At 45.4% G+C, this 26,017-nt stretch overlaps 2 protein-coding genes across 6 annotated transcripts in view; one reads left to right on the top strand and one right to left on the bottom strand.

Moving 5' to 3' along the window:
• The first annotated feature begins 1,025 nt into the window (after nucleotides 1-1,025).
• On the top strand, nucleotides 1,026-16,690 carry RMDN3 (regulator of microtubule dynamics 3). 5 transcript variants are annotated; one of them, XM_046653279.1, is made up of 13 exons: nucleotides 1,026-1,131; nucleotides 1,507-1,709; nucleotides 3,467-3,659; nucleotides 4,067-4,210; nucleotides 9,376-9,655; nucleotides 10,435-10,537; nucleotides 12,842-12,902; nucleotides 14,482-14,557; nucleotides 14,721-14,798; nucleotides 15,041-15,139; nucleotides 15,362-15,415; nucleotides 15,559-15,639; nucleotides 15,949-16,690. In XM_046653279.1, exons 2-13 carry the CDS (start codon nucleotides 1,517-1,519, stop codon nucleotides 16,000-16,002), a joined length of 1,416 nt encoding a protein of 471 aa, XP_046509235.1. In that variant the 5' UTR covers nucleotides 1,026-1,131; nucleotides 1,507-1,516; the 3' UTR covers nucleotides 16,003-16,690. The 5 variants fall into 5 exon arrangements, with proteins under 5 accessions (XP_046509235.1, XP_046509238.1, XP_046509236.1 ...); XM_046653282.1 differs by having other exon boundaries at nucleotides 1,058-1,131; nucleotides 1,516-1,709; XM_046653280.1 differs by having other exon boundaries at nucleotides 1,095-1,119.
• Nucleotides 16,691-16,994: 304 nt separating this feature from the next.
• Nucleotides 16,995-26,017, bottom strand: part of RAD51 (RAD51 recombinase) — a 29,390-nt gene continuing 20,367 nt past the window's right edge. Inside the window, exons 7-10 of the mRNA XM_046653284.1 lie at nucleotides 19,716-19,829; nucleotides 19,234-19,363; nucleotides 18,888-19,009; nucleotides 16,995-18,423 (exon numbers count right to left, since the gene is read on the bottom strand). Coding sequence (XP_046509240.1) covers nucleotides 18,300-18,423; nucleotides 18,888-19,009; nucleotides 19,234-19,363; nucleotides 19,716-19,829 — 490 coding nt within the window. The 3' untranslated portion in view covers nucleotides 16,995-18,299. The remainder of the gene's footprint in view (nucleotides 18,424-18,887; nucleotides 19,010-19,233; nucleotides 19,364-19,715; nucleotides 19,830-26,017) is intronic.

Below are 26,017 nucleotides of genomic sequence, written 5' to 3'. Positions count from 1 at the left end.
TAAGATGGTGGCAGAGAAAGGGCATTTTATCACAGCTTGCTAGCAAGAGGGATGATGGCCAACTAATGTCCAAAAGAACCATCTTCAGGAGGCAGAGAATCTTGAAGCAGTTAGGAATGCTGAACCAGGAGTCACCACACCGGATCTATCAGTTGTCACTGAGATGGCTATCAGCACAGACTCTCTGTTTGGGGGTCATCACATTCCTAAGGAACTCAAAAGAACAAAGGTATCTTCTTATCCTCTTATTGCAGCTGGGAGGTATATGCACTAGCAGGGGTCATAAAATCTACGGAGCAGGCAGATCTCCTGGAGAGTGGTATCCAGTTAGAGGTCATTCAAAGTTACAATATGGCTTCTTTTCTACAATATGGTTTCCCTTATGTCAACCTTGTATTGAGCTGGTATTATGAATTTCATTACATTCTGGAAATGGAAAAACAATTTATAATCCTACCCCTGGTTAATGTAATAACGACAATGTAGCGTTTAAGGCTTTTTTTAGTGCTGGGGTGTGCATCTGTGAGTTTTTAAGTGTCAACAGGCAGAAGCTGACCCTGGGAACTCCGGGACCTCTTGTGGATAACCAACGATTTATCTGTTCTAATCTCAACTGTCAAAGGCGCTATTGTCTAGTGCTTAGCAAATGGTGTGAGTAAAAATGAATAAACAAATTAAGCCAAAATCAAATAAAGTCTGAGTTTTGGCAGAGTGTTAAGGTAAAGGTAGGGACACGGTAGCGTTTTCCAGGTAGAGAATGGGTCATTCTAGGCACCAGCAACAGTAGATCTGAAGGTAGAAAGTGTGAATTTGCTGAGCATATAACAGACCTCAGCTGGGCAGACCGCGGGGGTTACTGCTGGAGCATGCGGCCCTAGAAGTCCCAGCTTTGCCCCTTGTTCCCTCCCTTCTCCCGGCTTCTCCGTTCCCCTTTCCCGCTCTCTGCTGGCTCCGCCCCTCTGGGGGCGCCCCGTGGTCCCGCCCCCTGAAAAAACCTGGGCCGGAGGCGGAGCCTCGTGTAGTCATCTCCCCACGCCGTGCTGACTGCGCGCGGTGCTGAGGCGCCGCTTATGACGTCACGGTCATTGACAGCGTGAGGCGGCGGCCGCTGCCATGGTGGTGAGGAGGCGGGTAAGGGTCTGCGTGGGTCTCCTGCCAGGCCGGGGCGCCTTCAAGGGCGGGAGGGAGGCCGGGAGGTTGCAGCCAGGGCGGCGGGCTTGTAGTCTGCCGTGTCGTGAGGCTGGGGGGAGGGTCGGAGGCCCAGAAACCTGATCGGGAGTCAGGGTTAGGGGGCGTGTTGGAGGGGAAGCTGAGTGAGAGGCGCGGGAGTCAGGCTCGGGGCGCTGGCGGCAACTTTAGGGTCCGGACTGGGGTGAGGGTGGTTGCGAGCTCAGGGTCTGGGCAAGGAGACATCTCCAGGGGGTCGGCCTTGGGGGTGGGGACACCACACTCACGAATCTCTCTCCCCCTGCCCCGCCGCCGGCTCCCGGTGGCTCACGCGGGCAGCAGGTGCAGCATGTCTAGTTTGGGGGCCTTGGGCGGCGCCCGCGCCGGGCTGGGACTGTTGCTGGGCACCGCCGCGGGCCTTGGATTCCTCTGTGCCCTTTACAGCCGACGGTGGAAATGGAACCAGCGCCATGGCCAGACCCAGACCCAGAGCCTGCCGAACTCCCTGGACTATACGCCGACGTCCGAGCCCGGACGCCAGGGTAGGTCCCCTGCGGCCGCAGTCACGGCTGATGGATGGGCCTGGGGTCCGGGCTGCCTTTGGCAGAACCTGTGGGACAAGACAACAGAGGGAGGGGGTGCCTGAGAGTTTCACCTTTTTGGAAAGCTTATTGAAAAGGAAAGCAGTCTTCCTCTTCTGTACTCTTTCACCTCTAATTTCAGGAAAATGTATTGTGGAAAGGCTGTTCAGCTTTCACTTTTAGTTCTGGCCACAGTAGTGCTATGTATGTATTAAAGGCACTTGCTTAGTGTTGGATGAGGTGTTTAGTAAGTAGAGGAAGGGCCCAAAAGAAGACAAAAGGAAAAGCTAATCCTACAGGCATTAAACGTCTTGAGGCTTGTGTATTACGTTATGTACTATTAGAATTTGAAGGGGCGTTGGAGACTACCTAATCCATTTTTTTATCCTTCTTATGAGGGAATCCAGATTCAAAAAGATTGCATAAGTTTCCTGAGTTGGTCACAGGGCAAGTAAGTGGCAGGCTTGGGCCTGGTCACCTGGTCCTGTGGACTTTCCCTGGCCCGGGGCTGGGTGTGCACTTACTGCAGTTGAAGCTGAATATCGCTGGAAGGCAGCCACAGCTGAGAGGGGTAGTGCTTTCAGTTTTGCAAACTTTCCATGTCAACAACTCATTTGAGGAAAGCATCTGGGGCTGGTTCAAACCACTCCCCTCAGGTCTGTGGAATGAAGGAGCGTTCCGATCATTTCACCCCATATTAATTGGGAATGAATGTTATCTCTGATTACCAAATGCCAGATGGTTTGGAAAAGTTAGTTTTAGAATAGTCTTCAGAGTTATCACCTTCAGTTGCCACCTGCTGTCAGCATCTTATAACCTGGTGGTAACCTAGGATTGCAAGTGTGCTTGTCTGTCTTTTCCTTGTGTTTTGTTCGTTTGTAATTTCCTAGCAGTTGTCTTTCTTCTGCTGAGGTGGGGAGAAAGTGGCCACATTCCCAGGGATCTTTCTTGCTCGACATTCTTGAACATTGTTGGGTGTGTGTGGTAGTCTGGCCCAGATTGTTACTAGATCTCCTTTAACAGATCTATGGTTGCCTGGACTGTGGGTCCTGCCTTCCTGGTTTCTTTCCTGTTCTTACATTTTCCAGTCCAGTTGCCTTCGTTTCCCAGTATGTGCTGTTGAAATTGACCTACAGCTCACTTCATGGCTTGGGAATGGTGTTTATCCGATGAGGTTTGGCTTGGCTTTTTCCGGTGTACCCTTTCTCTTTGCCCCTCTCTGATGATACTCAGTGAAGTTCTTGAGAGGCACTCAGCGTTTTCTTTGCTATTCTTTGTGACGTGAACGATCAGAATGTGAGCAAGCTCAGTTTTAGTTTTGCTGTGTGGCTGGTGTTGACTGCCTGGTACTTGGGCAGTATATAGTCAGGTAAAGGTTTCTCTTTTACTCTAGCAGGGCAGCTGTCCTGCCTTCTAGATACCACAGTCTTGCAAGCATTTTACACTATCTGCTGTGGTGTGCAGTACTGCTGAAGGACCTGGTGTGGAAGGTTCTTGGAACAGAGGGCTCTTGTTTAGAGATGGGGACCTTGACTTTTTTTCTGGATAGTCACTTGGGACTCGTGACCAGGACTTAGCTGTGAACATATGCTAACTGAGCCTAAAGGGTCTTTGTAAATTAAACTCCAGTGAGAAGCAAGTGTTCTTGAATTCTAGGCGCCAGATCTTTCCCTCACTGTATCCCGTGGCATCACTGTCTCCTGTCCTCCTTCCTTCAGTGCGGCCGTTGCGGGCAGTCCCAGGCGAGGCTGGAGATGCTGCGGTGCTGCCCGGCCTTCCACGAGAAGGGCAGGAGGAGGTGCTGGACCGCCTGGACTTTGTGCTGACCAGTCTAGTGGCACTGCGGCGGGAGGTGGAGGAGCTGAGGAGCAGCCTGCAGGGGCTTGCCGGGCAGATTGTTGGGGAGGTCCGGTGAGTAACGCATCCTGTCTCCTGCCTTGTCCCCAGCCCCTACAGCTTTTTCATTTAAGGTTCTGGCCTTTGCTGTCTGTCTCTAAGAAAGAAGCCAATTTTAGCTTCTCACCTAATTGGCAGCATGCTGTATACTTGGGACCTTACCTTGCACACATTCCTGGTAGCTTTTGGGCCCTCATGGTCTAGTGTAGCAGCTGAAACGCTTTGTTCTGACTAACCCGGCCTGCCCATGCAGGCTGGGTCCAGGGAGCTGCCCTCCTGTTCCCCTGAGGGTAGAGACCTAGGATTTTCTCTGCTCTTGACCCTTTGATGAGGAGCAGTATTAAGAGGCTTCCTCATGGTGAGGGGAAAGACAGGCTGGATGGGGCTTAATGGCACCCTCTGGAAAGGGGCCTGCTTTTCAGATCTCACGTGGAAGAGACCCAGAGAGTGTCTCGGCGGCGAAGGTTCCCATTTGCCCGGGAGAGGAGTGACTCCACTGGCTCCAGCTCCGTCTACTTCACGGCCACCTCGGGAACCACATTCACAGATGCTGAGAGCGAAGGGGGGTGAGTTGTTGCTCCTGGAAGCGGTCGTGGCTTCAGCCAGGTTACCTTTTGTAAAAGTAATGTTTATCAATGGAAAATTCACACCAAACTGGTATAAATAATTTTTGGAACAAGGTAAGGGTATAAATAAGTAAAATACAGAGCAGTTGAAACAAGAAAAACCATCCACCTTATGTCATCCAGACAAATGGAAATGTTAGTGGTTATTGCTCGCGTCTCTTGTTTTCCTCTGAATAGGTTTGTTTTTACTTAGTTATTAGATTTTTTATTTTGGTTTTCCTGTAACATTAGTGAGCATTTTCCTGTGTTATCAGAGGACTTTGTAAGGCTTGTTGTATGACTTTATCTCCTTCACTGAGTGGCTGAGCTGGGTGGACCGACTCTCTAAGCACGAAGTGTGTGCCCCTCCCCTGGATGCTCTCTTCCTTGCTCACGCTCCCTTGCCATCTTTACAAAAATGACTCTCCCGAGTAACCGGTGGCCCAGCACCTCTGACCATAGGCCTCACTGTGAGACAGGGCAGCCAGCAGGAGTGTGGTAGACAGCCTGCAAACTTGGTTAGGCTAAGGACTTTTTGATTTTAAACCACTGGTGCCATTTTGAAACTTTGGTTCCAAGGACGGAGTCTGAATGAACATCTTGTTGTGGTGGCTGGTGCTGTCACTGGCAGCGTCTGCCCTGGTCTGCTGCTGGGTCAGTCATCCGGCTGGCCTGTCTGAGGTCTAGAGGCTGATCTCTCCTTGGTATCTGACCTTTCTTCCTCCTCAAGGAAAAGACTGGTGCAGAGAACAGCCAAACCTTCTGTCAGGTCAGAATGACTGATTTGGCTCCAAACATGCACGTGGAAACCAAAAGTTAAAATTTTGATCTTTGCAGCACTGTCCCCTTTTAGCTGAAACACCTTATAATATTAACTACCATTTATTCTGTCCCTGTGACAGACTCTCTGCTAAGCGCTTGAGAGCTCTCTCCTCACACGGATCCTGTGACGTAGGTGGTGGTTGTCTTCTCCCTGTTGCTCAGATGGAGCCTTGAGCTTAGTGAGTTTGACGCCTTGCCTGGGTCTGTGCAACGTGCAGTGCTGGCTTAGCCTGTCTGACCCCGAGTCCATTCTCCCGGCAGCTGGGCTCATCTGCAGGCGTAAGGGTCTGCGATTTGAGGCATGGCCCAGTTGTCAGGGCACACAAGGGCTTTCACAGGAAGATGTGTCACATGCAGCCCTTGGGAATTCTTTCCATGGACTCAGAGCTGCCATAGCTCCCTGCCCAGGGAAGACCTGCCCGTAGCAGGACGGTTTGTTCAGTACATCTCACTCAAGACATTTCAGCCTTGTTTTCTTGTTTTGGCCGTTATATTCCCTGTTTCTCCTCATTTGGTTTTCTAAGAAAATTACGAAAGTGTTACTCTCTTTTTCCACTTCACTGCCATTGGGCATCTGTGCTGGATTTGATTATTGCTCAGGTGCCCCTTGAACAAGTGCAGTTTTGGTAAAGAGCTGTAGTCCTCCATTTGTGTTATCTGATCCCTATTATCTGTATTCTCAAGAGCTAGCAGAAGTGGCCCTTTTCTATTCAATTTACCTGCTACCTCTGGGCTGAGAGATGCTTTCAGAGGGCTGTGTTAGTGGGGGCAAACGTGAAATTAATATTTGACACATCTGGATTGAAAAGAAAGAAGGACAGTAGTTGATAGTGGGCACTGAGACTTAAAGAGCATCTCTATGCAGCCCAAGGAAGCAGGTCACTTGGGTGGGGAATTGGCCTCTGAACATTGTAAGAGGGTAGAACAGAAGGAAAGGTCACAGCTCTGCCCAAGATCAGGATGTAGAACTCAAGGTCCTTGATGATCTTAAGAAGTGTACAAACTTCTGGGGGCAGAGAGAGCCAGAGTGGTTAACCAGGGAAGCTGGGGGTGCTTCACTGCTTAGGGGGCTCCCTGGGCCTCCCAAGGTCATAAAGGACAGGACAGGGCTGCCAGCCACCTCTAATGGGATGAGAGGAAGGGTGGCTTTCTTAATTGTAGCTCCAGCAGGCTCAGCCCCATGACCAATCCTGTGGCATGTGGAGGCCGAACATGGTACGTGGTGCCAGACTCTGGTTTAGCTGGCTGCTATCTGGGGCGGTGACCACGGTGAATACTTCTTTTTGCCATGGCCAGTGCTGTATAAGTCAAAGAAAAATTCTGGGAGACCGCTAACTCTGGAATGGCTTTGAACACATGGGCCTGGGGGAAGGAGTGCTGCTTTGAGGGACAAAAGGATAAGACTGGATGGGCTACTCTACTCCACTGAAGGCTGTAGCCTCCCTCTTTCTTACAAATAAAATAAAATAGCAACTTTGAGCTCCTAGGGGATTGACTGAATGTGGCAGGGGCAGAATCATCGTGTGAGCTTGTTCCGAGCATTGTACCAAACACAGCTTCAGTTTCCTCCCTGTCAAAACCCAACTTGCCCTAAAACGCCAGCTCCTCCTGTAAGCCTTCCCAGGCATCCCAGCCGAGATCGCATGCACCCTCATTGCCACTCCTCAGGCATTTACCCCCTCATCTGGGTTGGTCTTATCTTCCCCAACAGTGAGTCTTCTCAGGGTCAGGGGCCGTACCTGGTTGTCTTTAATACTTTAGCTCAGCCCCTCTAATGGGGCTGAGGAGTTGAAAGAAACTTAATTGCCGGAAGGAGGGGATATGTGTATAACTGAGTCCTTGATCACTGACTTGTGGGCTCTCCTCAAGGAGCAGAGTAGGGTAGCTCTGGTCTCCTTGCTCTAAGGGAGCCTTGGGTCCTCGACCCTCTGTGGGGACAGTGTGTTCTGTCTGAGTGCACAGATCCAAAAGGCCTTTTCAAAGGCCCCTGCTGTCCCTGGCTGATCTCAGAAGCTGCGGGGCATGCTAAACAAAAGGGCCACCCTTCTCTCTTCTAATGGATTTCTCCCAGGGCTGGGTTGGTGGTCCCAAGAAATGTGAAAGAATGGTGTGAATGCAGAGACAGCAGCCCGCATACCTCTGGCACATGGTAAATCTCCTCTGAAGCCCTGGAAGCCCCTGGGGCTGATGTTGGTGCTCACTCAACAAGTGTTGGCCTGCCCACCACATGCCAGGCAGCGGAGTTGCAGACTACTGAGGCAGAGCGCCTCCCAGTGGGGCTGAGGTGCAATAAAGGGCCTCCTCCCAGTGCCAGCCTCCCTGGAGCCCCTTTGCCTCACAGGGCTCTACCAGCTCCCACTCTGGGTGGCAGTAAGTCCCCTCCTGACTGCTCCTTTCCCTTGTCCATGTCAGCTCCCTGCCCTTTACGACCCCGAGGGATCACAGCAGTGCAGGACTTTCTTCCTGCTCAGCTCCCTGGAGACACTGTGCTGATGCCTGTACTCTAGCGAAAAGAGCAGGGGTCCCTCCCTGGGAGACTCCTGATTTGAACTCCTGATTGGCCAGGGCAGCCTTCAGCTGAGCAGGGAATGGGTCTTCCCTTCTTTGTAGCAACAGGAGGTGATGATTCTCAAGCTCTCCACCCCAGATAACCCACTTACCCATTTTGCCTTTGGGCCTGGCTAGGCTGAGTAGGGGCACTGGTAGACTCAGATTTGACTTTCATTTGGGACAGCTTGTTGACTAAGCCCTAGGAAGGAATTAGTTGGGAGTTTCTCTAGGCTGCCCCCCTGTGGTCTCTCTCATCACCACCCAGGTTGGTTGTGAAATCTGATGCCACTTTTCCTTGTCCCTTTAATTTCTAAAGTTTTTACTGCAAATTGTTAGAGGGGAAAGATACTTGGATAACCTGCTAAAAAAGCAAGGTGAGGTCAGGAAGATTTTAAATGCCCCTTACAAGTTCCTGTAGTAAATGCTCCTGGGGCCCCTTCATTAGATGAGTCTGGAAGCTCCTCTATAAAGCAGTCAGCGTGGATTGGGCACCAGGTCTGGCTGCTCACTTGCTACCTTCTGGAGCCTGCTTCCTTGTCATCTCTGCCTTTCTGGATGAGCAAGACAGTACTTCAGCCTAAACATTCAGCCTCTGACTTTAGACTGTCTTGTATGGACTGTATTCGGAGTTTCTCCCACCCCTTTCCTTCAGCTCTGTTTTGCTCCAGCCATAGGGATCCCACCCCTTTCATTCCAGGATGGAGGACGGCTTATCCCTAAGTGATGTTAAGATCTTCCCTGTGCTTCAGAACCTTCTGGCTCTGACAGAACCTGCTTTTCCTTCAGTTTGGAGGGCTCTCTGGTATCTGGTTGTGGCCTCTGGAAGTCTTACCTTCTCCCTTGCTCAGTGTTTATCTGATTCAGTTGGCAATTAGAGAAAACACCCTAATCAGCTGCTGGTGGAGGCCAAGATCTGAGAAACTTGGCTTCCTCTTCAGTGGGCCTACCAGGGTTGGGGCGCCCTAGGAGACCCTGGCTTATGGAGCCCCAGACACCTTCCCAAGGGGTGGCTTGCATCTTCCTCCTCTCCTGCTCCCTGCTGCAAAGTGGCCCCTCCCCATCCCCAGCAAGTTCCCAAAGTTGCCAAGGGCTACTCCTGCTGTGGTTTAGGTTTGGTTGCTGACTTGGGGCAGAGGTACATCTTGAATTGAGAAAGACAGTTTGACTATTTGTGGCTATCCATGGCCTCAGAGGCCGGCACCCACTCATGCTGGTTCTGGCAGGTGCCTTTGGCTGATAAAGCAAAAATGATTGATAAACCATTAGCCTGGTGAGCCATGTAGCTCAGGAGATCAGCTCCACCTATATCTTAAGGTTTTTATCGTAAACATTTTTTCTTTTTTGTTTATAAGAAGATTATGTTTATTAAAGAAATCATCTATTAAAAGACGAGGGAAAAATGACCTTTTATTCCTCTACCCTGAGAGATCTACTGGCAACATTTTGGTACACACCTTTCTAGACTTTCTCTTTTTCTCTATTTTCGGGCAGGCTTGATGGTAATTAAGCAGGGAGTTCTCATATTAACCTCTCACAGGGCCCCCAGTTGGTCACTCTTCCCCTCCGGGGTCATTTTCCCAGTCCATAGTTCTATAGGAAGCTTTGAGGACTAATTTCTGCCTCTAAATGGTGGGAACGGTTCTTACTTGGTGCTCTCAATGACAGTGCCATGCAGAGTCCCTCTTTGTGGGTGGAGGGTTGACCCTAGGGGCACTGGGGCTCACCTCATCGTGTCACTTACATTTCTCTGCCAGTTACACAACAGCCAATGCCGAGTCTGACTATGAGCGGGACTCTGACAGGGAGAGTGACGATGGGGAAGATGAAGTGAGCTGTGAGACTGTGAAGATGGGAAGAAAGGATTCTCTGGACCTGGAGATGGCTTCGGGTCTGGACACAGGAGCCCTGGAGGCCGGAGGCTCCCCTGGCCTGGAGGATGTTCTGCCCCTCCTGCAGCAGGCGGATGAGCTGCACCAGGGCAGTGAGCAGGGCAGGCGGGAGGGCTTCCAGCTGCTGCTCAACAACAAGCTGGCGGTGAGGCTCCCCCTCCCTTCCCCACCCTGCTGACCCCCAGCGTATGACGGCAGGCCACTGGGGTTACTGACCCGGCAAGGTGACATGGGGAAATGAGGGCCAGATGGCTAGGTCTGCATCTTTCCCCCAGGGTTGCAAATCCTAGTCCAAGGAGGCCAGGCACCCCTCACCCTAGAGCTCCTCCCCCCTCCCCCACAGGGCGGTCCTCTGCCTCCTGGAGAGACTGCAGAAGAGCACCACCTCTCACTTTAGGGAGAAACGTGGAAAGAACTGGAATTTTTTTTACTCTTTTATTTCCCTTGAGGCAGTCCAAGCTGGCTGCCCCACTTGAAGTTTCCATAAGTGACAAGTGTGTAGGTCACTCATCTGCACTTCCCTTCTCCTCAGGTTCACTGCCAGAACTTATTTATACAGAGCTCTCTTGTGTATAAATGCCCCTAAAGTCAGAATTTTCCCTTTTCTTGGGCATTTTCTCATGTTCTTCATTGTGGCACGATGAAAAAGACTTCTCTTGCTGTGCCTCATTACATCTTGGAGTTGACCTTTCTTCCTTACAGTAGTAGGAGGTCAGAGTGCCCTCACTCTGGAATCTACTGGCTAGAGAGACAGTGTCGTCAGTTAACTGCAGGTGGGAGGTTGCATGGGGGTGGTAGCCTGATGTCAGTCAGTGTTGGTGTCACACACTACCTTGGAAACTCAAAGGTGGGAGGGAGAAGACCACAGCCCCAATTCTCTGCAGCTGAGGGAAGAGGGGCCTCATCCCTCTGTTTGGTTGGCAGTATGGAAGCCGGCAAGACTTTCTCTGGCGCCTGGCCCGGGCTTACAGTGACATGTGTGAGCTCACTGAGGAGGCAAGCGAGAAGAAGTCGTATGCCCTAAATGGTAAGTGCCAACAGGCTCCTGGTGGGAAGGTGACTCACTGACTCTGCAGGTGGAGCCAGCCCAGCTGCTTGGGCCCAGGGGAACCACCAAGATGCAGGCTGTCGGGGCAGTTATGGTGTACTCAATGGGGACAAACCCTGGCCTCCAGGGAGCCCTGCTTCCTCCTTGGGGCAGAGCAGTCTGTACAGCATGATGGTGAACACAGGTGCACGTGTTTTCAGTAGTGTATCCTATTAGCATAATTCTTTGTTTTCTCCCAACCACAAAGACAGCAGAGCCTGCTTTCTTAATCTGAAGAGGTTTTTTGCTGCTGCTGCTGCTGCTGCGGAATCTGTTTCAGTTATGGAGCCTGTGGGGCAGGTGTTCTAAGAATATAATAAGTGGGGTATGTTAGGTGAGCACCTGTAAGGAGCAGTTTGGGAGAATACTGCTAGCTCAGTAGTCCCTGGGATCTACTTAGCAACTCTGTTGCCAGAGTGGGTTGCCTGGTGGGTAGGGTGCATCTGACTTGTGCCAGGCTCAGGGCTCGTTACTGTCTGTCATGAGGTCACTGAGAATCCTAGGGCTTCTCTTAAAAAAGAGGCTAGTTTCATGGGGAAGATGATGCATCCTGTCTAACCACACACCCTCTGGGTCAGGCACCATCAATGGGCTTTCAGGCCTTGTGGTTCAGTTAGTTATCCAGAGTTATCTGATCTAAAGTAGATTTGTCTGCTTTCCCACTTTTGTAAGTACAGCCTTGCAAACATTATTGAATCTTTGATTATGTAGAATCTAACAGTAACTCAAGGTCATTGTTCTAAACATTTGTAGAATTTTGTTGATATAGAAAAACAGGCCAATTGAGTTAAATGTTTATTGATACAGATTTTCAGAAAAATCTCTGGAAGTTTTAGCAAAAGGTGCTTGCTTAATTACTGTTTCTTTCTTTTCAAAACAGTTTGTTTTCTCTCCTAAGTTTCAGATGAGGATTCTGATCAGCTTTTGGGCTGATTTTTGGACCCTTGTTATCAATAAGAACCTTTCCTTTCCTTTGCTCATTGATCATCTCTTATTAGTACTAGTACCCAGCATGAACCCTGCAGGTGGAGGTGGGGCGGTGGTTAGAGGAGCAGCCACGGCCAGCACTGGTCTGGTCTGGCTTCCCCAGCTTAACACCTTTGGACTAGTCTGTTCCTGCTGGAGGTGAGATGACTGTAGAGCATCTGTGAAGGCCCTGCTCTGGGATTCTAGCTTTTTAGCACCATCCTTGCTGGTTCTGAAGTTCTTCATTTTGTTCCATCTCTAGAAGCTGGACCACCAGGAGGCAGCCATTCTTTAGGATCTCAGGCGATATCTGTTCACCCCCTGTCTGTCTGTCTTGGCAGGAACTACTTGTCTCATTCTTCACTATTATTTTCCTAGTGAGACAGTGCTTTGAAGGGGGGCGGGGGGTGGCGGAGAGAAGTCCCCTAAGAGACAGTGTCCCTCATTAGCAGGGCCATGTGGTTCTTCTGTTTGGAAAGGGGGATGTAGGGTTCTCATCAGCTGTTTTAAAAATGTATTTGTTGCATATACAACCTTATTACTTTTGTTCCATTTTAATCAAAGGAAAAGTTCCATTTTGCAGTGTGCTCTTTTCTCCTGTGTGTAGGCCTGATAGTCTTCATCTCGAGGGCTCCAGGCTCCTTGACACTCTTAAGGGACCCTTGTCTAAAGCTTTCATGTGGTTTGACCTTCATATTTTTATTAGTCTTGGTGCCTAGAAAACTTGGGTAAGACTGAGTGAGTCATCTCTGGTCAGACCTCAGTCTGTTTGGCTCTGGTGAGGAGTTTTGGCCGAGAGCCATAAAGAATGTTCTTGGATTGTGGATCCTTTTGAGAATTTGATCAAAGTTGTGGACCCTCTCCTCAATAAAATGCACATGTACGTAACATTTTATACAACTTCAGAGGCATTCATGGACACCCTGAAGCCTGTCTAGAACACAAATCAAAAGCCCTCTGGGGGAAGGTCTGTTGGGGACAGTTTCTGATTGCCATTGGTCCTTTTATATTTGAAATGCCTCGAGCATATCAGGTGGGTGTTGCAAAAACAAGGTAGCTGGGGCAGCTGATGACAGAGAGAGAGAGCAAGGTGAAGCAGAAGTCATCCCTGAGAAGCTATTTGCTGCTTTTCATTCTGCTCAAGTTCACAACTATTTCCAAACCAGTCCAGGTTGGGGAGGGGTTGGTGAGAGCTAGAGCAGTCATTCTTCCCACAGCCTCTTCTGTGGAAGTGTGCGTGGGAGTTCTTGTTAACTCTGGATCACCTTTGTCCTACAGGAAAAGAAGAAGCGGAGGCCGCTCTGGAGAAGGGGGCTGAGAATGCTGAATGTCACCTGTGGTAATAACACCCTCAGGGGCCCGGGAAGAGCCAGCATGGGTTAGAGCAGAGGAAAGCCCTTTCTTTTCTCCGTCCTGGCCACAAAGGCATTTGCCAGAGAAACCAGGAGAGGGAGCTCTGGCCTTTATTTCGATATGCCCCACCCTACTCCCAGCCAGGGACCCAGAGAAGTTTTCTTTGGAAGGTGCCTTGGGGGTTAGGTACCTCCCTCTGTTGGGGCTTGGAGAAATGAGTCTTTGTAAGAGTCATCCTAGCCAGAAAACTTGTGGGCTCTTGGCTCTCAGGGAGGCTCAGACAATTTGCAGCTCTCGTCCCCTGCATAAGCTCTCCTTTCCCCTAGCTGTGATCCCTGGCTGGTGGTGGATTTTGGCTTCCTTGCTTGGCTCGCATGAGGAAAAGTGAATGTGAGCTCACCCCCCAGGAAGTTCAGCAGTCAATTTATTAGCTTAAAAAGCATTAGCCCTTTTGTGGTCTCATGTGAGGTAAAGCTCTGCCAACTTGCATGCGTCATTGCCAACTTGTGTCCTGGGGCCTGGTTCCAGCACCTCAGATTTTAGTGAAAATGTTCCTTTCCAACCTCCCTCCCTTCCTTTCCATATCTCTGCCCTCAGACCGTGAGGTGGGAGAGGCTATTTCTCCATCTGTTGCTGAAACTTTGCCTCTGCAAGGGCTCTTCTCAGAGGCCACGTCACTGTTTCTTGGGTGTCACAGGTGCTGCTTCCCTGTGGGCTTTCTTGGGACTCCTGGGCTCCCAAAGATAGAAATTGACCTCATTTTCTTAGCTATTCTTGGGAAACAGCTGTTTGGAATAAACATGGAAATGAGCCTCTCTATGGATCTGATGCAAATACCCCCAGATATTTAGTGAATTACTAGAAAAGGAAATTGGGCCTTTAGACGCTCATTTAATGTCAGCTGTGTTTCTAGAAACAATGCTGGGGGATGGGGGATGAGACCTTTGTTTGTGAAGACAAAAGATGGGAAGCTGGCTGGCTTTGTTCCCCTGGGAGAGAGGATGTGAAGGAGAGGGCTGAAATTGGAGGGCTTTCTTTCTCTGCTTCTGTTGGTTCCCAAGTTAGCATGAGAAACTCCTGGAGTGCCCCGTCCCAGTCTGACTGGCCTGGAGTGCGGTTTCCCAGTGATGTACATGTATACTTCCAAGGCTAAGGAAACGTTCCTTCACTGTCTGCTCAGGAGACAAGTATCAACACTCTGTTGCTGATTATTAGAGATCTGCTTTCTGAGTTTTTATGATACCTATGATTGTATTCATTATGAGGTGAAATTTGGAGGTCTAGAGTGACCCCTTGCCTAAATATTAAGTATAAGAGAGATTTCCTAGGGAGGACCCAGCTTTTTTGTACCTAGTATACTTTGGAGACTTGTGAATCTCCTACTGTGTTTGCTAAAGAACATGAATTGGGACCACAGATCTGTGAGAAGAGGAATTAAATACAGATGGAAACAGTATTTTCAGCTCTAGTTGAGGGGGCAAGGGGGCAGTACAGTTAGGCCACATGCATTCCTTGCAGTGACAGTACCCAGTCCTTGTCCCTGAGCTTGCTGCTTTCCCCCATAGGTATGCAGTGCTTTGTGGTCAGCTGGCTGAGCATGAGGGCATCCAGAGGCGCGTCCAGAGTGGCTTTAGCTTCAAGGTGAGGAAAGGCTTCTCCTCCTCCCCTTGTGCTGGTCTAGTCCAGGTTCCCTGCTGCATCCTAGATCCTTGTGAAGGGTGTTCCTAGAGCCTCTATAACTTGCCTCTCTTCCCTTTGCAACTCCAGTGTCTGATGTTAGTTTATATTTACATTTTCCCCCCAGGAGCATGTGGACAAAGCCATTGCTCTCCAGCCAGAAAACCCCCTGGCTCACTTTCTCCTTGGCAGGTGGTGCTATCAGGTGAGCTAAATCCCAGGCCTTGATATAAGGGCCCAAAGTGTCCTGTGACACTGATCTCCTTGCCAGGAAGAACAGGATCCTCAACCTGGTCTGACCCAGGTGCCATTTCCTCTAAACAGTCATGGTACTGCTTGATTGGACCCAGCCTTACTTGACCCTGTTTGTTTTCACTACAGAATATTTGATGTTCCTAAAGATACTTCTTAAAACATTTTATTCACACCTTGGTCTTTTGGTGGCAGGTCTCTCACCTGGGCTGGCTAGAAAAAAAAACTGCTACAGCTTTGTTTGAAAGCACTCTCAGTGCCACTGTGCAGGATGCCCTCCAGAGCTTCCTAAAGGTACAGGGAAGGGTGGACAGAAGCCAAAAATGTTAGGGGACAGTTTTATTTTTGCTTATTCTATGGGAAAATCAGAACCACCTGGAGAGCTTATAAAAAATATTGCTTCCCAGATCCACTGAATCTGTCTTCAGGCTGGGGACTGGAAATCTCTATTTAAATAAACTTTAGCCTAACTAAATTTGGAAACTCCTTACTGAAATGCTTTTCTTCCTTCTCCAGGCTGAAGAACTACAGCCAGGATTTTCCAAAGCAGGAAGGGTATATATTTCCAAGGTAAACTTACCTGCCTATTCCAACATAGACAAAAATATCTATGTTGATGATATTTCTGAGAACTCTTGAAAGCATCCTATACTCATCCCCTTCTAGCCTCCTGGCGGTATTTCTCCCAGGTTTTCACTGTTGTCTCTTCTCAGTGCTACAGAGAACTAGGAAAAAACTCTGAAGCTAGGCAGTGGATGAAGTTGGCTCTGGAGCTGCCAGATGTCACTAATGAGGTAATACTTTAAGAGCTTTTCTAACGCTGGGTTCCATCATTGAGTCATCATGTGACCTTTTCAGGAAAGAATATTCTCCCTTGAGGTCTTATTTCCATGGAAGAGAGAGTCTACACTTTTACATGTAGGCTCTTTTGTATACATCTCACGGGGTGGGGGGTGGGGGGGGGGGAGGGGGGGGAAGGAAGATTTCAGAGGCTCCAGGCTATCTTAGGAAAGTAGGCAGTAAAGGGCCCTTCTTGGGTACTAGTGGTTTGGGAAATGTTGGCTTAGATTTTGAGTCCTAGTCTTATTCTCTTGTCTCCCTAGGATTCAGCTTTCCAGAAGGATCTAGAGGAATTGGAAGTAATTTTAGGAGAATAATCACATTTCAGTGGCCACCACGACTTGAGGGATACCACTCCTTAAGGGGGGAAAAAATCAATTCTTTTTTCCCTTAGGCTCTGCTTAGATCAGGAAACTGAGCAAGACTGGTTAAGGGAGTGTCCTGACTCCTGGGTCTGACTGGTACCTGCTATCATTCTCCAATTTCTTGACTATTGTCCACGGATTAATTTATTCTAATCCCTTGCCTAATCTGAAATTGGGGAAGTACTTGTGGCTTGGGTTTCTATTGTTCTCTCCCTTAGGTAAATTCTTGAAAAATCAAGACTAGCATAGCACTTGCCCTAGGGTTGAGAGTGGGTAAGAGCACTGAGGGCTGCCTTGCAACTGCTAGTGAGGTGGATGAACTTCAGAGAGCTGTAGGAACAAAACGCAGAACTTGTACTCTTTAATCTTTTTCACTGATTAATATTTCCACACCTTAGTCCTAAAATCACACCCTACCTACTAGGGTAAAAGGAAGGGCCAGGGCAGTCCACTGATATTGCCCTCTTCTTACGTATCATGTGGATTCTAAGTGTATTCTTGGGCCAAGGGGCTGGGCCACCTGACTTCTAGATTCCCGGCAGTTTTGGAATGACAGCAGTGCATAAAAGGCTTATGAGACTGAAAGTTGCCTGGTATATATTTTGGTACAAACTTGAAATAAACCAAATTTGACTAGAAATGACTGTATTCCCCTATGTTTGTTATCAGCTCCTTATTCTTGCTTGACACTTCTATAATTGTTTCTTACTACAGAGGCTACTGCAGACAAGCAGAAAAAAACAGCATCAGATAGTTTAGAATAAGCTCTTTGGTTAATGCTATTTCCAGTGAACATTTTAGTTACGTGTAAAACATAGGCAGAGACCTTATTTTTAGCCTAACAAGGCCTATTCCAACTAAGTAGTGTTCCTTGACCCTCTCATGTTCACTCTTAGGACTAACAGCACAAAGCCTAATCTATAAGAAAAACTGAGACAAGTTTCTAGGTTTGAGATGCTTTTATACAAGAACCAAGCTTCCATTCCAGAATCTGTCACTGTGGCTTTATTATGCCATCCCAGGTTTGTTTTGCAGCGTAGAAACAAAAGAGAAGACCTGGAAGGTACTCCATTCTTTATAAAGTCAGGGAACAGAACTGCTTTTGAAACATGGCTGCAGTGAATTGACTATGTCTTCCTATCTCCCTACACATAGTAGGATCAACACAGGCAATAACAGATTTTTACCACCTCTCCTCCCAATATTAGCTGAAAGGCCCTTTGAAATTGCAAGAGCTGGTTAAAACCCATCCTGAGTAGAAGTCTGAAGGGGAAGACGAGGATTATCTCAGACTCCAGAAGTAGAATAATCCAGGCAAGTACCGGAACTCTACATGAGACTTACAGAATAAAAGCAAAGGCCACAGGAAAGCCATAGTATATCTATTTTGTAACATTCTCTATTAGGTTGAAGGACAACCAGCTCAATCATCTGAATGTAGGACTTCCCTTTTAAATTTTCAATTTTAAAGCAATAGAAACTGATCACCCCTATCTACTGCCAAAAAGATATTATGAAGGCCCTATCTTGAAGTATTCAGCTTATACCAGAAAAACAGCACATTCACAACAAATTACATTATTAGCAGCCCCACCCTGAATCTGCTTACTTAAAGAGCCTCTGAAATGCTTAAGATTCCAGAACTATCTTGAGTTGCTCTTAGCAGTAAAAAACCACAGCATGTAGATGGTGAAGGGCTGGCAGCCCAGCAGACCTACTCAGTACCCTTAACTAAAAACAAATTCTTGCATAAGATAATTCAGGCAAACAAACTTAAAAACCTCCTTCTGATTGACAGTTTTACTGACAGAGAAAAAGAACCTGAAGGAGACCCATTCCCTTTGCTGCTTAGCTGAGGCATTTTTTCCAACATTATTCAGACAGTGAGAGAAGAGTTAGGTCTCCCTAGCTTTAGTTTTCTTTGAAGCATAAAATTGTCCAGTAGACAGCTGTTAGTCCTGAGTCAACCCCAAGGGACTATGTCAAAGGTATTCCATATCTCCCCTCCCAAATCCAAAGAATTCACATAGAGATTAATACACTCTAGAAGGAATAAACATTTCAGATCAGTTTGTGACTACTGACCTGTCTCCTGTTTACACCATCAGAAAAGCTGATACAATGGCTGTTTTCCCGGAAGCCTGTTTCTGGCAGTCACAACAGGAAGAGGCCTGTGCAGAACCCCAGGGAGCAGTCTTCTCCATTAGGCTGCAGCACTGAAGGTTTATCACAGGAAAAAACCCAATGATTCAGTCTTTGGCATCTCCCACTCCATCCGCATTGATGGCAAACATAGCTTCAGCTTCAGGAAGACAGGGAGAGTCGTAGATTTTGCAGATTCTGGTTTCCCCTCTTCCTTTCCTCAGGTACAGTCTGACCCAAAGACACAGACCAAAGCACTAAAGTTATTATAATTAAGAAATTCTATACTTGACTTTTTATGGTGGACTTAAATTTTTTTTAGACATATGTACTTCCTAGAAAGACTTCGGGGTTCTTCTTTAGGGCACTTCCAACCTGGAGAAATCCATTTCTGTCATGTATCCACCTTAGTGGATTTTCCACATGGAAACAGTTTTTTTTTTTTTAAATAACGAGGGAGAGGTATATCAATGCTTCATATTCATTCTTCCGCATTTCAGGCTTTTAATTCCTTTATGAACTAAAAGCAAACACCTGAACTAACCAGAGCGTGACAGTTAGATTTAGCAAGGGCTCCTGTGTAATTACACACAAGAGTAGCTTTAACAGGGTTTAAATGGAAATGTTATATCTTCATGTCTACTCCACAGTTAACATGACATTCCAAGATGAAGTCATCTATCCCATCACTTTACCTGGTTGTTGAGGCATGAGCAATGATATTTCCTCCAATAGGTTTTTTAGGATCTGCAGCAAACATAGCTGCTCCGTCCACTTGGGCTACCACCTGGTTGGTGATTACCACTGCTACACCAAACTGATGGGGAAAGCATAAATGTCATTTTTTGTGGCCACAGATATTCTAAAGACCATAGGGCTGCCACCCTTATCCCCCACAAAGCAATGAATGACTAAAGTCTCTCTTCATATCCAACTGATATCTTGATGATACCAAGCCCTCATGTCCTGGCCTCCCAGCAAGGCTCCTGGAATTCATAGCCCCTGAAAACAGGCATTCTCTGTCACTACCCCACAACTTACCTCATCAGCAAGTCGCAGAAGCATCCGCAGAAACCTGGCCAAGTGCATCTGCCTGGCTGAAAGCTCACCACGGCCCGAATAGTCTGTTCTGTAGAGGGCGGTGGCACTGTCTACAATTAGCAGTGCATACCTACAGGGAGCAAGGATTCTCTGAAGCCTATGTCAGATGCTGCTCCCTTCCTCACTACCCTAAAACTTCATATTCATAAAACACTTGCATATATAGATGTTTTATTAAAATATTTGTACAGCATTCATGTCTGAGGCACCATATAACCAGGTAAAATTTCCAACAAGTTCAGGTGAATTATGGTTTCATATTTTAACAGTGACTTGACCTAAACCACAAAGCAAGGTGTCAAAACTAAAACTTAAATCTTCCCATTTCTAATTGAAGCTACTATCAATTTGGCCAAACTGCCTCTACAGGATTCAGGGTGGGGCTCTGCGAGCATATTCAGTGGCTTCTACTGAGCACATACCTGGACTCTACCATCATGGCTGATGCTTGATAAAGAAGCTGGGTCTGGTGGTCTGTGTTGAACCCTCGAGCATATGCTACGTTATCCAGGACATCACTGCCAGAGAGGCCATATCTAGAAGAGAGGAGAGAACATTTTCAGGCTGCATGCACAACTCAGGCAGATGAGAAATTCATCTCTAACAACGAAATTACCTGGATGTGTAGGTAAGTAGTGGTGTTGGGGGCTAAAGAATATAATTCCCTCTCTATTAGCAAGTCCAGGCAAACTACAGAAAGAGATGACAGCAGCAACTGCTTTAGAGAGATCTTCCTGGCAGGATTTTGAGATAAATCAAATCTATTCTTTGAGGACTCCTGAACTAGAATGACAATTTCCAAGTATAAGAAAGCAGTGTTCTCCTGGAAAAGCCAAGGGCAACACGACAGAATTGGGACTGAAACAAAAATAATCACTCAGATCAATTAAATTAATATAAACTGTTGTTATATAAGAATAAAACCGGGGCCAGCCCAGTGGCGCAGTGGTTAAGTTCGCACGTTCCGCTTCTCGGCTGCCCGGGGTTCGCCAGTTTGGATCCCGGTTGCAGACATGGCACGGCTTGGCAAAAGCCATGCTGTGGTAGGCGTCCCACGTATAAAGTACAGGAAGATGGGCATGGATGTTAGCTCAGGGCCAGCCCTCTTCAGCAAAAAGAGGAGGATTGGCAGTAGTTAGCTCAGGGCTAATCTTCCTCAAGAAAAAAAAAAAAGAATAAAACCTTCTAAGCAAGAACTCAAAACTGTAAGAAGTTCAAGAGAAACAAGTATATTTCATTTCTTCTGTTCTCCCCTTTTTTCTTGCTGGTAACTAGTTACAGTTCAGACAGAATATGTGACATGTATGTAGTATGGTTAAATAAGTGATACCTTAACTCATCTTAGACTTCATAATGATTCTTTTTCCTTTGCATTTAAAAAAGGCAAATACAGTATCTCCTATTTTCTTAGAATAATCTATATTTCCTCACCTTTGTAACTGCTGCCTAAGGCATGAATGTTCAAGGTGGTTTGAGTAAGACAATTTTCATTCTCATTAAATCTGTCACAGTGGGCCCTATTGCTTCAAAGGTAGTTTGATTTACCTATCTATAAAAAAGACAACTAAATGCCTGCACTTTCATAAAGGCTTCCCTGCACCTCTCAGATATGTGATTCTCCCTCTTCCACACTTCCAGAAAACCTGACTTAGGCCTTTTTATGGCACTTGTGAGGAGCTACCCTGCCATTCATTTACTAGACTACAAATTTCTCGAGGGGAAAGACCAGGCCTCTCTACCTAGCACATTTTTTATACCTTGTAAATTCTGAATAAATGTTGCTGAATAAAAAGCTTTTATCCACAACCCAAACAAAAAGAGAACCATATATCATCACTTTAACCCAAGTAATATTTTCATATTGTCACCTGAAATTATATTCCAAAAGTATTATACTGACTCCCTTATGTCATAGTTCAAAAGAGAATCTGTTTAGACAAAATCAATGTGCTGTAATTCTTTGAGAGCCAAAAGTTTCTACAGTTACAATTCTATCAGTCTTTTAAAGCAATCTATTCTATGTGGAGACTCTGATCATTACAAAAGCATACAGTGTCAAACCTGTTTTTCTGAGATTTAGCTTTAGTAAAACAGCTTTCTTCTCATTTTTCCTCCTCCCAAAAATAGAAAAAACAAAAGACTGTTCTAGCACTTGAAATAACACTGCAATAAGCTGAACTTCAATAGCAGGAGGTTCCACTCTACCCAACTGAACTTTCCATATCACACAATGGATTCTTCATGTTAGGCGCAGTCTTTGCACTTTCCTGGACATTTCTCCTGCTATTCTTCGCCATTATCAACACCAATGGAAGTTTAGCTCTGGCATTAAGTGGATTGATAATGAATTATTACTTAAGTCTGGGCATGGAGATAAGGAAATGATGTAAGGATAGTTTTACCTTGGGAATCCCAACCAAATAAAATAGGAATAAGGAGATAAAATTTTCTATATTCAAATCATAACTGTAAGATAGAAAAAAAGACTCAAAAGGCCTAAATACTGTGCAACACAAGTCTTCTAATCTTGCCTCAAGAAGCATTGATATAATCTACTACCAGGAAGGGAGATTTATCTTTTGATATCAAAATATGGATGGTTTATGAGAAAAACAAGAGTTATCCTGGCTGTTCTCTCAGCAGCTTTCACAAAAAAAGACTATAAGGATCTCTGTGCTTATGTTCCTAGAGCAGCACATGGAATTTTTAATTCCCACAACTTGGAAAAAGTTAGTTGGAAATAAGCATCCTGTCTCATAGTGTTTCCAGAACTTCCTTAAAGATGAGAATAACCTGGAACACCTGTTAAAAAGAAGGTAAATTCCTGGGCCTAATCCAGACTTAATGAATCACAATTTTCAAGGAAGAGGTGTGATAATTTGCATACTTAAATATTTCAGGTGATTCTTAACATGTTAGTTTGACAAGCTCAGCTGTATTGCCTCAAGGGGGTTCTGTCATTCTCTCTTCACAGTACTTAACAGAGCTTTCAAAAAAGGTGGTGATCCTGTAGCTAGCAATTGTGGCTGTGGTTCTCAAACTTCAGCAAGCAACTGGATTACCAGGAGAACTTGTTCAAACAGATTGCTGGACCCTATCCTCAGAGTCTCCGTTTCTAATTCAGTAGATCTGGAGTGGTGTCAGAGAATTTGCATTTGGAACAAGTTCCCAGGTGATGCTAATGCAGCTGTACTGAGGACAACATCCTGAGAACCTCTGAGCTCCTGGAACCTGAATGTGGGTTAATATTCTGCACAAGGGCATGGCAAAAATTAATCAGTGAGGGTTGTGCTGTTGTGAAGGGAAATTAGGTATTAGCTTAAGGAGGCCCTGTAACTGTCTCAGAAATATAAATTTTTAAGTGCAATATACATAAACAGAAATTCAATTATAAAATTTTTTCTTGATAGGTAGAAGTGATTAAAGTGAATTAATGAAATTTCTATTTAAACCTATTTTTCTTTTAGTTGACAAAATAGCCATAAACATGGCCCTAATTAATAAATATTCATTGATTAACAAATACTGGAGGCCCTGTTCTAGGGCGTAGGGATATGAGTGATTAAAACAAAGTCCTTGTCCTCATAGCCAACACCCTACTATCTCCTCTATCCTATCTGAACATTTATGTTGCTGGACAAAATCAATGACTTTATCCAAAAGAGAACTCTTCAACTACTAAAATAGCATACTTAAAAATTAAAAGTGTGGTTTATGTACAAGAACACCAAAAACAACTTGCAGAGGGAAGACAGAGTTTACTATACTCATCTTTAGAAAACTTAGATCAGGTTGCAAAGGAGTAATTCTTTTCTCTTGACAAGGATTTTATAAGCAGAGGCAAAGAGCTGCAATTATTGTTCCAACCTAATTTTATGCCTCAACGGTGTACATTTGATGGCTTCGATTCCTCAGATTGTAAACTGGTAAAGAGAATTTTGTTATAATTATAAAACTAGAAAAGAAAATTCTCCTCAACTTAGCCAGGCAGGTTCTAACTGGAGTCTGACATCTCAACATGCAATTAAATTCTATTTAATCACTAGGTTTCAGTAATGTGTGGTAGGGACCAAATTATCACATTTGACCCCAGACAAGGGAAAATAAGTAAGACAACTTTGAGAGTTTATTTGAAAGCTGTATTAGGGGATGTAATGGTAAAAGTAAATTCTTTACCAGCTTTACCGAGGTGTAATTTATATACCATAAAATTGACCCATTTTAAGTATAAAATTCAATGACTTTTCAGTAAATTTGCAGAGTTGTACAACCATCATCACAATATAATTTTATTTATTTTTTAAAAGATTGGCACTGAGCTAACAACTGTTGCCAATCTTCATTTTTTTCTTCTGCTTTTTCTCCCCAAATCCCCCCAGTACATACTTGTATATTTTAGTTGTGGGTCCTTGTAGTTGTGGCACATGGGATGCCACCTCAGCATGGCTTAACAAGTGGTGCCATGTTCATACCCAGGACCCAAACGGGCAAAACCCTGGGCTGCGGAAGCGGAGCACGCGAACTTAACCACCCAGCCATGGGGCCGGCCCCCAACAATCCAATTTTAGAACATTTCCATCATCCAAAAAAGATCTCTCATGTCTATTTGCAGTTACTTCCTGTTCCTACTTCCAGCCCCAGGCAACCACCAATCTACTGTCTCTATAGATTTTCCCCTTCTGGAAATTTCATATAAATGGAATCATATAATATATAGTCTTTTGTGTATAGCTTCTGTCATTTAGCATGTTTTTGAGATTCATCCATGTTGTAACATGTATCAGTACTTCATTCCTTTCTATTTTGAATAGCATTCCATTGTATGGATAAACCAAATTTTGCTTATTCATTTACCAGTTGATGGAAAATTGGTTGGTTTCCAGTTTTTGCTTATTACAATAATACTATAAACACCCACTTACAAGTCTCTGTGTGGACATCTTTTCATATCTCTTGGGTACATAACCAGAGTGAAATTGCTGGGTCATATGGTAAATTTATGTTTAACTGCCACAGTTTTTCAAAGTGACTGCACCATTTTACAGTCTCACCAGCAATATATTAGGGTTCCAGTTTCTCCACATTCTTCCCAACACTTGTTACTATCTTTTTGATTATTTTATCTCACTGTGGCTTTAATTTGCACTTCCTCGACTAATAATGTTGAACATCTTTTCATGTGCTTATTGTCCATTTGTTTATCTTCCTTGGAGAAATGTCTATGTAAGTCCTTCACTCATTTTTCAATTGGGTTGTCTTTTTACTGTTAGGTTGCAAGATCTTTATATATTCTGAGTACTAGACTCTTATCAGATATATGATTTGCAAATATTTTCTCACATTCTTTGGGTTGTCTTTTCACTTTCTTGATAGTGTTCTTTGAAGCACAGAAGTTTTAAATTTTCATGAAATGAAAAGTGACTCTATTATCAACTTTCTTTTTTGTTTTTTGGTGAGGAAGATTGGCCCTGAGCTAACCTCTGTGCCAATCTTCCTCTATTTTGCATGTGGGACACCGCCACAGCATGGCTTGACAAGCAGTGTGTAGGTCCACACCCAGGATCTGAACCTGCAAACCCCAGGCTGCTGAAGTGGAATGCGTGAACTTAACCACTATGCCATTGGGCTGGCTCCTGATTTTTTCTTCCATGGTCTTTGCTTTTTGGCGTTGTATCTAAGAAACCTTTGCCTACCTTAAGGTCACAAAGGTTTTCTCCGGTTTTTTCCTAAGAGTTTTATAGTTTTAGCTCTTACATTTAGGACTATCGTCCTTTAAAAAAGTTTATAGCAAATATACATAAAATTTACCATTTTAACCTTTTTAAAGTGTACAGTCCACTGGCAATAAGTACATTCCCACTGTTATACAACCATCACCACCATCCACCTCCAGAATTTTTTTATCATCTCAAACTGAAACTCTGTACCCATTAAACAGTACCTCCCATTCTCCGCACCCCCAGCCCCTGGCAACCCCATTCTACTTTCTGTCTTTATGAATTTGACTACTCTAACTACCTCATATAAGAGGAATCATACACTATGTGTCCTTTTGCAACTGGCTATTTCACTTAGCACAGTACTTTCAAGTTTCATCCATGCTGTAGCATGTGTGAGAATTTCCTTTTTAAGACTGAATAATATTCCATTGTATGTATGTATGACATTTTGTTTATCCATTCGTCTGCTGATGGATACTTGGGTTGCTTCTACCTTTTGGCTATTGTGAATAGTGCTGCTAGGAACATTGGCATATTAGTACCAGTTTGAGTCCCTGCTTTCAATTCTTTTGAGTATATACCCAGAAGTGGTTTTGCTGGATCATTTTGTAATTCTGTTTAATTTTTTTTGGAGAACCACCAGATATTATCCACTTTTGGTTAATTTTTATGTATAGTGTAGGGTAAGGTCTAAAATTTATCTTTTTGCACATGGATATCCAACTACATAGCACCATTCATTGAAAAGACAATTATTATTTCACTATTATTTCCCCCACTAAATCGCCTAGGCACCTTTGTCAAAAATCAAGCGACTATAAATGCAAGAATTTATTTCTGAACTCTCAGTTCTGTTTTGTTGATTTGTATGTCTATCCTTACACCAGCACCACCCTGTCTTGATTATTGTTACTTTATAGTAAGTTTTAAAATCTGGAAGACTAAGACCTCCAATTTTTTTTTTTTTCTTTCAAGAATGTTCTGGCTATCTGGGTCCTTGTTAT

This window comes from Equus quagga, chromosome 2 (genome assembly GCF_021613505.1).
Source record: "Equus quagga isolate Etosha38 chromosome 2, UCLA_HA_Equagga_1.0, whole genome shotgun sequence".
In the NCBI taxonomy this organism is placed as follows: domain Eukaryota; kingdom Metazoa; phylum Chordata; class Mammalia; order Perissodactyla; family Equidae; genus Equus; species Equus quagga.
This window is presented reverse-complemented; position numbering and strand designations above follow the sequence as displayed.

What these genes read in the sequence shown, in the direction of transcription:
- RMDN3 (XM_046653279.1), top strand. Translation starts at nt 1,517, where the DNA reads ATGTCTAGTTTGGGGGCCTTGGGCGGCGCCCGCGCCGGGCTGGGACTG. An exon ending in TTGGCAGGTGGTGCTATCAG is followed by an intron (nt 14,799 to 15,040) that starts GTGAGCTAAATC and finishes TTTTGGTGGCAG; the next exon opens with GTCTCTCACCTGGGCTGGCT. An exon ending in GAAGGGTATATATTTCCAAG is followed by an intron (nt 15,416 to 15,558) that starts GTAAACTTACCT and finishes GTCTCTTCTCAG; the next exon opens with TGCTACAGAGAACTAGGAAA.